Below are 11,953 nucleotides of genomic sequence, written 5' to 3' on the forward strand. Positions count from 1 at the left end.
TACATCATATAGTTTTGTTTATTACACGTAGTTTTACAATCCTGTTATATAATTTATGATTCTTATTAAAATCATATTATTAGAATTTAACTTGACATAGTACAGACATATTAAAGCTGTGTTATTAGCCTAAATGAGAAGCTCCTGGAACAATACATAAAGTGGTATTAACACTTGTGTAACAAAAAAAGAACAAATCTTGCACAGCATTACAAGTATTTGGCACCAAATAATATGCGTCTCAATAATATATTTCAGAGTAGCTGCTTGTAAGTTGTTTTTACTGTATAGTTGTTGTTTTGTAATACTGAGAGGCTATTTTGTAATATGAGAAAAGTTAACAAAGGGAAAAAGTACAAATGTATCAAAAAGGTTAGAGTGATAAAACTGCATGCATAGATCGGCTTCAAAGGTGTAAACAGGTTGAGCTTATATAAAGTAAGAATAAAGTATCGTATTGTAAATATTAACAGTACATTTGGTACTCGAATGTGATTGATGTTGCTGAGAAGTCCCTCGTGAATCTACTGGCAGGCTACTCAAAGTGTTTTTTTTTCTTCTACTCACACAGCTAGGTGAAAGATAAATACAACTCTCATAATCACTGAAATGCACCCTTGTCATGAGTGAGCCCTCATCTGCTCAAAGGCATCTGGCCCAAGGTTATTCATCCCTTTAAAAGTCCATCCGTTACACGCTGTCAAGCTGTTTTATTCCAGTCCCGGCTGCGGCAGGGAGCAGCTCAGGTTGGCTCGCAGGTGTCTGGGTGCTCGCTTGGTTTCCGACATCAACCAGATCGCTCACCCAGTGGTCCCTCAGCTCATGAACTGCGTATAGCCCTCTGCACCCGTTACTATGACATCCATCCAGATCCTCATGGCCTCAGGGGACGGGGCCACCATATAGTAAAGCCGGTCATGAGTTTTCACGCAGAAGGTCAAAGATGGAGTGGGGCTCTGTGAAATCAAAGAGGAGGGGGATTTTATCGAGCAAAAACTGAAAGCTGCACCTGTTGCTTTTTCCAGACGTTTTTCAGAACAACAAAAAATATAAAAATGAGTTAAAACAGTTAAAACAAACTCTGGCTGTAGTCTGTTTCAAACAAAAAGTAAACTAAAAGAAAAATGACTTGAGCATGGTGAACCTTTTGTGGGAGAAGTTGAAATAATGACAGAATGACAAAAATATTCCAGTCTTATCTGAACCTTTAGATCCCCTGAAAATTTTAAAAGGCAGATATTTGTTAAATCTGCCTTTTGAAAAGTAAGTTACACAGAAATGTTGCTTTATACTAAAGTTGCAGTCTCTTTTTTAAAGGCAGTATTGCTTGTTAAAATAATGTAACATAATGTAAAGTAATGTATCTAATTTAAAATCTGTACTTAAAAATGATGGCTGCGATTTTAAAAAACACGCCGTATAAAGCGTTGTTCTGGAGTTTAACGCATCACACACAAATCCACCTTTCATGAATTTATACTTGATTATCATGCATGCAAAATATTATAGAGTAATCAATGAAATTCTGAATTGTAAGTAATGGACAAAGGAGTGTTTACCTTAGTGGCGCTGCGTAGGTGATCGTAATAAACCTCTTCAATCGCCTGAAAGTAAATGAGCCCTTTCAGCTTGGTCTCATGCTTGTCTGAGAGAGAGAAAAGGAAAATAAATATATTAAAAGACATTACATTACATCTTGTACTGATGCAAGACCTCTGCCAGCCCAAGCGCCTTACGGCAGAATCAGCCAAGGATACATCGGTGATAATATGAATGGACCGATTGCGTTTATTCTCACCTGAAGACGAGGGCAGACATTCAGTGACAAAATACATTTCACATTTTAATATGTGGTCTATTTTTCATGTTTTAGCCATTCAATCCTAATATAGGAAAGACTAAATATAAATAAAATAAATAACTGGGGTGAGTGTGAGTCCCAGCAGAAACGCGGATGGCTGAAGGATCAAGGAGCATAAAAGCTAAATGATATAGCAACTCATTCAAGCTAAGACTGAACTGTAAAAAAAAAAAAAAAACTACACTAGTGTGACTTTAAGACTGTCTTCACTCTAAAACGCAGAAATTAATCTGTTGGTAATTTATATTTAAGTTTAACATAGTTTCAGAATGGAGCCCGAAACTGAGAGTTTGTAGCTGTTGCTGATTTTATAAAATTACATAAAACCATAATACACCATAAATACAAAGGTATGGGAAATTCACAGTGTAGATGTACATGTTGATTCCTTGAGTCCTTGGGTTTTATGTGCATGTTTCTCCTTTTTGTTATTATGATGTTTTTGGTACATTTTTCCATCTCACTTGACTTAATAGAACTTAATTCAAAGGCTCAAAGCAATTTATTAGTAAAAGCCAGATATTTTTTAAAGTGTGGGGTTTGTTTGTTGCATTGGATCACCTTACACAGAAATACCCTTTTCTCTTATCTTAGTCCTATAACTTAAATCTAGATGGAGAAATCAGGCAAAAATGAGGAAAAAGGTGTTTAATGTTTTTTTCCCAGCAACACATAATCCATGAATAGGTATGAGCAGCGCCGTATCAGAGTAAAAGTTAATTAAAAGTGGGAGTCTATTTCAAGCTATGCCTGAAGTCTTTACCATCCTATTAATTTGACTTGTTTTCTTCAGTTGTACTTTCTGGATTGTCTCTGTGTTTTCCTTTTTTTTTCCCCTCCTGGCGAGGTTAAGAATTTTTATAAATCTTAAAAGGAAAGTCTCTTTTGAATACTACATTTGATCCTTCTGTTCAACATTTCCCTTGAAGCAGGTCAGACCTTCTGTCGAGTCCTTTGGATTTGTGTTCTGTACCCACAGGATGGCTTTAAGCGTTTTAAAATCACTAAGTGAAACCTGCATATGAAGCTCATCAGATACAGTTGATGGTTTTTTCTAGTTTGGGGCTAAACTATTCGCCGTTGAGTGTGAAGGAGTTCTTCAAATAAAATCTGCTAAAAGAGTTTCTGGATTCCAGTCTTGTTCAAATAAACAGTGGTCTATTTCATTCAGTCTCTTTCATGCAAACTGGAGTGCCCAACTGAGAACCAAACATCCACCAACAATTAAAAGCGGTCTTTTGAAATGCGTCCGGCACTTCTTCTTGCTTTTCCTTTTCCATAAAGTCAAATCTGCTTAGTAATGAGATAAATGTTTTTGAAATGTGAGTTTCGTTTTATTAGTCACGAACAAGCCAGGAGCTAGCCTCCTCCCCAAGAAAAACACATCCAGAGAAAGTATTGCATCTTATTTCATCACCGTCATCACCATCATCTTCGTCAGGAGTGAGGGGGTGAAAAGGCTAGGCAAGTGAGTGGGGAGAGCGAGAGGAGCAAAGAGAACGGGGTAATGAAAACACACTCGGGTTCTATTTTGAACTTGACTGTAAAATAATGGCTCAAAAACGCTTGTGAATTATTCAGAAAATGAACTGTTCTCAATTCGAATTCAGAGGGCAGTGTGATAGACGCCAATTACAAACTGGCTTCAGTTTCAACGCACAGGAACGAGGCGAAGAACTCCACAAAGGAGCGGCTTTAATTAGCAGTCGCTTGCAGGTGAATCAACACAGAAGTGTTTGGGACACTTTTACACTCATGTGTGCTTCTCAGAGGAGCCTCTGCACTGCTGTGGGGTGAATTGGATAAATCAGGTCAGGGTCTGGTGTACAGTAAGGAACCTTTCTACCAAATAAGGAACAGAGGGGTAGTTTGATCACTTAATGCTGAAAGTTTTTTCCGTGAATGAGGCTAGAGGCTAACTTGACACAATGTGATCCTTCTGCAGAGACATAGAGTCATCCTGTTAGTCCTTCATGCTGTGAAGTTTTGTTGGTGATGAAAGCACTGAGTAGTGTTTAACGGAGCTCAGCAGGAGCAAGAAGAAAGGGTGGATGAAAGTTTTTCACTTTCGTTGCTCTTGAAGTGCCATGTGAAGATACTGAAGTGGACTTTGAAAGACAAAGTGTAAATTGATTGGACAGATCCTACAAGCACGCTGTGTCTGCAATTTTAAAAGAAACTGAAAAACTGGAGTCAACAAAAATGTTTTATAAAAAACAAAGTGATGAATAATGGTGCTGTGATCCACTCAGGAGTGACTCCATGCCGTTTTCAAACCTCTAAAACATCTTTTAAAACATCCTGCCAGTTGTAAAAAGAAGCTTAAAAAAGTCATGATTAAACATGTTAATTGTAACAGTGCGTATCAGTGAGGACTGCCTCACGTGTCTCTGTTTCTGTTTTCCATCTTATATGGACAGCAAGACAACTGGAAGACAGTATGAGTGAACAAGAAATCTACCATTGCATGACCAGAAATCATCTTTAAGGGCAGGGATTTAATCAGAAAGTATAAAGCTTAAGAGGGTACGCAGTGACTGGACTGTATCATTGTACCATTATCATGCCAGTACAGCCATTATATATTTTTTAATGGTTTCATGAGTTTGATGGCATACTGAAAGCTGTGTTTTCTATCTCTGTCAGTCACTTTTTTATGTGATGCAATGTCTTGGTGTGTCTCTTTTTATTTCTGCTCTAACAAAGAGCTTGTAAGTTTTAAAATAGTCTTTAACTATACCTCCCCTTTGTGCACTTTTTTCAGTGTTTTCTTTTCTCTGAGCAGTTTTTTATCTTTAAAAGTACCTCGAGGGCGCCTGCATTCACTGCGTGTGTGAAACTGAACGAGCGCACTTGAAGAAAAGCTTCATTATAAATTGGATAGCTGAATTCACACTTAATGGGGCACTAGATCACAGGACAGAGGAGCTTCAAAAGTCCACTTTGCCAACTCTGAGCTGGAAATACCGGTGTACTTTAATGCTATAATATACTGCAACACAAAGAGATGTTAGTTTTCAAACATTTCTGTGATTTTTAAAATCATATCTAGAGAGTGATGATGGTTTCATCTGACTCTTTATCTTGAATACATGTGCTCTGTTCGCAGACCTCTCTTCCAAAAGACTTAAATAACTGAGGCTCGGCTTTCTTGCGATGTTATTCAATAATTAAATAAAATAAAATTAACCATTGTTTGAGGGAAAACCTCTCCTCGTTCAGTCCTCACCCACGTAATAACAGAAGTTCCTCTTGAGACGGTCAAAAACGAACCAGCGTTTCTTCCAGGATTTGATTTTGCCGCCCATCTTCACCAAGTGGCCCTTGCACATTTTTTCAGTGAGGATGACAAAGGGGCAGGTGTCTATGTTGTGGCCGCATGACTCCACATGGGCACGCAGGTCAAACTCCTCCTTGCGGTTCGGCAGGTAGCGCGTCATTGGACGGGCCTGTAAAGAAAACATAGACACTGCGTCAGTGCTGCTTTTTAAAATTCTGGAAATAATCAGCAGAATTGCTTTCTGTGACTCAAGACTTCATGAGATAACTGGAAGATTTTCTTTCGAAGCTGTGAGGAAACAAGATCCTACTTTTTGAATACACGTGCTTACTGGTAATTTGCTTACTAATCAATGTTTTAGTAACTTATTTTTACTCAATGATCATCTCTCATATGGACTATTGTTTGATGTCCTGGTCACTTGCTTGTCCAACAACACTTAAAACTATTGAAAACATTTATAAAAGAAGTTTAAAACTACTTGACAAAAAACCGACTTCCCACCACCACTGTCATGTGTTAAAAAAACATAAATTACTGAACTTCAATAACTTAGTGAAACTTAAAAGAGTGAGTTTAATATATAAAGTCTTACACTCCCTTGCTCCACCACCACTAAAGCAGTTCATTAGGCATAAAGAAAGCTCAGACAGGACCACTCGAGCTTCAATCCGAGGAGACTTGTTTATACCCCACAGACGGACAGCATTTGGGCAGAACGTCCTCTCTGTCAAGGGAGGCCATCTGTGGAACAGTCTTCCTCAACCCATTAGAGAATGCTCTACACTCAATTTGTTTAAGGCAAAGGTTAAAAACTGGTTATGGACAAATCAAGTGTGTGATCATGTATGAGTTGTATAGTTTTAATGTTTTATTTGGGAACAGAATGGTGTGTATGTGTAAGTTTGGTGATGGAGTTTTTATTATGAATGAATGATGAATTTTTATGAATTATTATGTCTATTTTTTATGCTTAAGGACAACAGATGGAAATTAGCCCTTGGCTATAATCTGGTATGTTTACATTCATGTAATTTTTTTTTTACATTTATGTTCATTAACATGCACTGTCCTAAATAAATAAATAAACTAGTAATATTAAGAGTGAGGCCATACTACATTTTTGTTGTTCCTGAATTCAGATCAAACTAAACGTCATTGTGAATTAAACCTGCAGCTTATCTGATTTTTATAACCACAATCCTAAAACAATACAGTGTGATATTAAATACTGTTATCATTAAAGGTCTTTTGGAAGGGAACTTGTTTAATTCCAAGTGAAGATTTGTGTGTGGAAATTTGTGATATTGGGTTTTATAAATAAATCAAACTTAAATGTGTTCAGACACATAGTTGGCTCTTTGCACATCCAGAAGACTCAAGGCAACATTAGCATTCATTTGGCACCATGATCGTCCGCCTGGCAAATCCACTACTTACCTTTTTTTTTTAGCTGTCTACCAACTCCTAAAGAAATATCTGGCTGCTTAGCTGCTAAATCGCCCACTGGATGGATGCTACCATTGTCTGACAGTAACATTTTGCACTGAGGAAGTAGTGTACAGTCTGAAACAGCTGTTTCATGCATGCAAATTTGATGCTGATAGGCAGGCCGGGTGATAACTGTTTGTAGTTTGGCTTTTAATTGGTTTTTCTTTTAAAAATAGTCATTACAGGAGCTAGATCAAAGCCTGCAACTCACAACAGCCTGATCTTGATGTGTTTCTCATCGAGTCTGCTGTGACGGACGCCGATAAACACTGATAATCAGCCGGGATTAAAGCTTGAATTATGTGTATATCATTCTCACACCACCTCCAATAATAACTTTCCCTCTGTTCTTCCACTCTCTCTCTCTCCACCCTCCCCTCCATTGTTTCCCCTGTCTCTCCCTTCCTTGACAATCTTTGATCTTCATATATACCCAGCCTCTCTTTAGTGTCTCGTCTCTCATCCTTTCCCCCAAGTCTCCTAACCCCTCCTCTCCTCCCCTCTCGTCTCCTCTCCTCTCTTTTCTTCCCGCCGCCCGTCTCCTCCTTCTGTTCCACTGACCTGGGAGAACTGCTTCTCTCTCATCTTCACCTCCTCCTCCACCAGCCTCTGCCTGTGGGCCGTCTCGTCCTGAAGCCTCCTCTCGGCCTCCTCTCGCCTCCTCCGCTCCTCCTCTAACATCTGCCGCCGAGCCTGCACCTCCCTCTCCTGGGAGCGTCGGGGCAGGAGAAAGAGACGCAGATGGAGAGAAGAGAAGAAAAAATAATGGGGAAAAGGGAGACGGGGAGAATATGTTAATGGTAGGCAAATATTGCAATACAAAGAAAATGACTGTCAGAAGATGCTCGTGAGAATTCAAGTCCCAATCCAGGGTTTTGTAAAATATATCCCTTAAGTCTGTGTATGGAAAAGTAAGCTTTGCTGATGTAAAATGATCCTTTGCAGCTTTCAGAAACTTACATATGGGTCTACTTTATTTCCACATGAGGAAATAATACAAAGGTAAACACAATAATTACAACTTCATTTCACCACATCTGAAGTTCACCGATCACTTTGATCACTTTGATCAGGTTTTTATCTGCTGAGCGAGAGCCACACGAGAGGTTTTGCAATAGCTCAAAGTTGGAATGTGTCGACTCTCAGTGGAACTGGAATATTTGGCGATTGCAGTCATTTATTTATTTTACAAAATCTGTGATCGGTGATATCATAAGAACTGTACTTTTTTTTAAAACTATTTTAATTTAGTGTAAGATGCGATTCTTTTTTGATACAATATGTCAGAGCTGACTGTGTAATTATTTTGCATCAACGTTGTTTTGATTATTCAGGATTCTATTGTGATATTCAGAATTTTGGTATGGCTTTAATGACTGATCACAAAGGCTGCAGTTTACTATCCGCGTCCTCCAGCCTGCAGCTGGTAGGAAGTGACTCCAGAGAAAAATTTCTCCTGATATATTGTGTTTGTGTGTAATAGGCAAAAGGAACATGGCTTGTAGTGTAAACAGGACTAGAAAAATCTTCATATAAATGTAGTCATTTTATCCATACAGCACTGGACTGACTCCAGCTATAACCAGGAATTATTATGTTTCCCTGGCTGTAAAGTCATGTTTCAATAGTTGTCACAAACACTAATTACTGTTACTTTCATACTGCAGATAGATTACATGCTCATAGCTAAAAATAGCATAAATACACTTCACTTGTGCAGTGTTTATTATGCCAGAGAGGAGGTGATTGCTTCAGGTCTGTCAGCTGAAACAAGGGCTGCAAATACTGATACTGTTGTCATTAATTTCATCAGCTGCCAATTATTTTCTTATCAGTTAATCATTTTGTTTACGCAGTAATTGAACATAATAACATTTTTTTTAAACTGATGTAATTTCCAGCAGCTAAGAAGACAGACACAGACACAGATTTTTTTGTTTTTGTTTTTGAGCAACAGTGTAAGCAAGATTATTGGAGCTATAAAGACAACTAAACTAAAAAAAAAACTGGGTGTATGGGAAAACTAACAATCTTGTTTAATAAAAAAAAAAACGAACTAGACCGTTAGACAGTAAAAACAGTATAACTGAATTGAAAAAAAATTATCTGGAAACAAAAAATATATAAACAATATAAAAATGTAAAAACTATAATAACTCCCGCATATGTGAATTAAGGATTTTTAGTTTTAAAAAATGGCAAAAACAGCTGATTATTTAAACCAATATTACCTACGATTAATGGATGTGACTGTTTGTTCCAGCTTTTGAAATAAAGAGGATTCCGATGTTCAGCCATGTTAAAAATGGAGCCTTTTTTTTATGTCAGAACTAAAAGTTGGGAACTCACTCTGTTCTCAATCAGTCTGGCTTTCTCCTGCTGCGCTTCCTTCAGCATCTTTTCCATCTCTTCTATCCTCTGGGCCTCTAAGCCACAGGCGCTACAAGACACAGAATAAAGGAGCATTTGATGACAAAAAGCAAAAAGCAAACAGACATGCGTGGAAACAAACACTGGAAACAGCAGGAGAGCCAGACACAGTCATTAACATCAGTAAACTTCACAAAATAACTGGAAACTAGAGCTGGCTGGTATAGCAACAGTCAGTGTACCTAGGAGACACGTGAGCAGGCGTGTAAGAAAACATGTTGTCACGGGAACAAAGCAGCAGTGACCCTTCTCCTGAGAGACAGGGCAGACTTGAGTGTTCCCATGGAAACAGAGCCAGCCTCTCACCTTTCTGGGGTACAGGCGGAGTTGCCGGTGGAGACGCTGGTCTCCATGCTGTCTGAGCTTTCCAGACTCAGGGTGTCATACGCCTGGTTGCCACTGGGTGGCAGCTGGTGATGCAAGATGGCGTGATGGACTGTGGGAGATGTATCTGTGCAGGCAGAGAGGACACAGAGTAAAGTGTGACAGACTTACACCACCCTCTACTGCTGGTGACAGGTCATTGCTACTTTTAGATGAAAATCGCATCCAGACAGCAAGGACACAGAAAAACACAGCCCCACCATAAACTGTAGTCAAAGATGGACATAGCAACTGTGACATCACCTACTGGTTTGTGAAGAGCTGTTCTGAAGCAATTTAAACGCTATGGCCTTCATCAGTTTTCTCTAATTGTTTGTTTTATTTAGAGAAAAATTTAAATGCCTGTATGAGAAGGTGTAATTCTAGGTTATCAGTTAGCACATTAAGGCGCGTACAAACAATTTATGGGCGCCCGCAAAACAATAAGGGAGTTTTTACACCTTCATGGTTAATTGCTTTGCAACCTTTGGATGTACCTTGCTGCATCCCGGAATACAGCAAACGTGGCTACAGGACGTTTTATAGCTCAGAATTGCAGTGCACACCTTTTAGTCTTTATCATGACAGTGGACACACAAGCTGAGACTATGCATGGACTGATGGACTCTGTTACCTCTGCTCGGCAAAGCCAACTGCCTCCTGGAGTCCATCTCCAGTGGGTTTGACATCTCTCTCAGCGCTAAGTGCAACCCCTAAGAAACACATAAAAAGGATCAGGTGGAGTAGACTTTACAGTTTACTGATTACAGTTCAGCTGTGTGAAACTGACCTTTGTGGAAGCATTTTTCTCCTGTGTAGCACCACTGGAGTGTGGCAACAACGTGGTGCTTCTGTTTGATGAAACCTGTCCAACTTCACCTTCTGATTTGGACTTTGACAGCTGAGAAAGGAAAAACCGCTTACTCAATAAGTTCATAAATGTAGAATGCTTTGATTTCAGTTTAGCATTTTGTGACCTGCAGTTGAACAAGATGTTGATTTTCATGGTGTACTTTGTGTTTTGTGTTGTGACGCATTAAATTAAATATATAAATGTTTTGTTCTGTCCCATCCTAATTTAGCTCATATGTTGTCTGAAAGCATTGATTGTTACCTTAACCCTTTTCCCCACTAGAGGGCTTTCTAGTCTTAAATATATGAACAGTGGCATAACTAATGACGTCTATATTGCTTTAGTGCCCTTTAGCAAGACTCTAAAAGGTGCCCGGAGAGCTTAAGTGAATTTACCTGCCCGTGTCTGCGTGTGGCAAAAGACTTTGCAGGCAGTGGTGGAGGGCATGGCTGAGGCTCTCCAGCTGCCATGATTTCCTGGTACCAGCGCTCAAGATTAAGAGGAGGCAATGCATTCCTGCTCAGCTCAGGTTGGCTCTGCGGTGATGTAAAGCGTTCAGGCAAAGGAAAAAGGGAGCAGCAGAGCAACAGCATCATTAACAGAAGCATCAGGCAGGTAGAAAAGACTACCGGCTAGTCCTTGTGATAATATCAAGCTAGGACAGAAACGAAGATCACAGCAATTCGGTGGATGGCTGCAAATGAACAAACCTGTGCAGAGAGAAAGGAGGAAGGACCACGTGCAGTTGTGTGGCATGAGAAGGTGGATTCAGAGGAGGCGAGTTGGAATGCTGGCATAGAGGAGGAGGAAGAGGAGGGATTGACTCGCTGCATCCCAAAGATCTGACTTAACTGACTGACTGTGATGTACTCCTTTACACAGACATAGAAGCATGACATAGACACAAAACAAATCGGAACATGAGCAGAGAGCAGAAGGTGAGGAATGACATCTGGAGGTAATGTTAGTATACTTTTCTTGGTTTTAGTACTATGACATATCAGAGAAACATATCAGAGTGTTGCAAAGAGCAGAAAAGAGATCTACCTCAGTTGGCAAAGCTGGAGTTACAGTGAGGGAGAGGCAGTGGAGAGCAGCAGGAGAGGAAGAGTGAGGCTGCAGAGAAGCATTTCCATACATCCTATAGACATCAGACATCCTGAGGTACTCCTGCATCGACAGCCACAGCAGAAGAAGGCTGAAGGAGCGGCACTCGCTTAATTCAAAAGACTCACAAAGCAAACCCGACGATGTTTCAACACACTCCACTACCCCACTGTCTGTGAAATGAATGTCTAACATTCATACAGTTTAACCACCAAAGCTCGTCTTGCAAGCCTCAAACAATCACAGGGCAGATGTAGAGAAAGGCAGAAAGTTGACCTACTGACAAACACACTGCAAGCTCGCTGCTGTTTGTCAGTAAACGCTACCACACACCGTCATGCCCATTTTTTTAAATTGCAGAAACACAAGAGTTAGGATCTGTTAGGCTCTCTCGAGATTTACCTCTTGTAGCCTGACAGGATATAGCTCGGGGGAGGGGATGTGAGAGGATGAGGAGGAGAAGGAGGCAGAGGAGGGACAGGGACTATGAGGAGAACCGTCCACATAAATAAGGTCGGGCTCGCTGATGTGAAGCAATTCCTGTTTAAAAAGTTGACCTGAGTAAAAA

General features: G+C 39.8%; 1 protein-coding gene across 10 annotated transcripts in view; it reads right to left on the reverse strand.

Moving 5' to 3' along the window:
* Positions 1-11,953, reverse strand: part of phldb1a (pleckstrin homology-like domain, family B, member 1a) — a 29,565-nt gene continuing 17,612 nt past the window's right edge. For 5 of the 10 annotated variants that reach the window (XM_004563919.6, XM_076889086.1, XM_004563921.6 and 2 more), the window contains 12 exons: positions 11,788-11,925; positions 11,326-11,448; positions 10,989-11,150; positions 10,674-10,814; positions 10,216-10,326; positions 10,060-10,138; positions 9,369-9,513; positions 8,982-9,072; positions 7,194-7,340; positions 5,091-5,310; positions 1,560-1,645; positions 1-956 (listed from right to left, as the gene is read on the reverse strand). In XM_004563919.6, the coding sequence (XP_004563976.3) occupies positions 816-956; positions 1,560-1,645; positions 5,091-5,310; positions 7,194-7,340; positions 8,982-9,072; positions 9,369-9,513; positions 10,060-10,138; positions 10,216-10,326; positions 10,674-10,814; positions 10,989-11,150; positions 11,326-11,448; positions 11,788-11,925 (1,584 nt within the window). In that variant the 3' untranslated portion in view covers positions 1-815. The remainder of the gene's footprint in view (positions 957-1,559; positions 1,646-5,090; positions 5,311-7,193; positions 7,341-8,981; positions 9,073-9,368; positions 9,514-10,059; positions 10,139-10,215; positions 10,327-10,673; positions 10,815-10,988; positions 11,151-11,325; positions 11,449-11,787; positions 11,926-11,953) is intronic. The other 5 variants (XM_076889087.1, XM_076889085.1, XM_076889088.1 and 2 more) reach the window with 5 other exon arrangements.

This window comes from Maylandia zebra, linkage group LG10, assembly GCF_041146795.1.
Source record: "Maylandia zebra isolate NMK-2024a linkage group LG10, Mzebra_GT3a, whole genome shotgun sequence".
Lineage (NCBI taxonomy): Eukaryota > Metazoa > Chordata > Actinopteri > Cichliformes > Cichlidae > Maylandia > Maylandia zebra.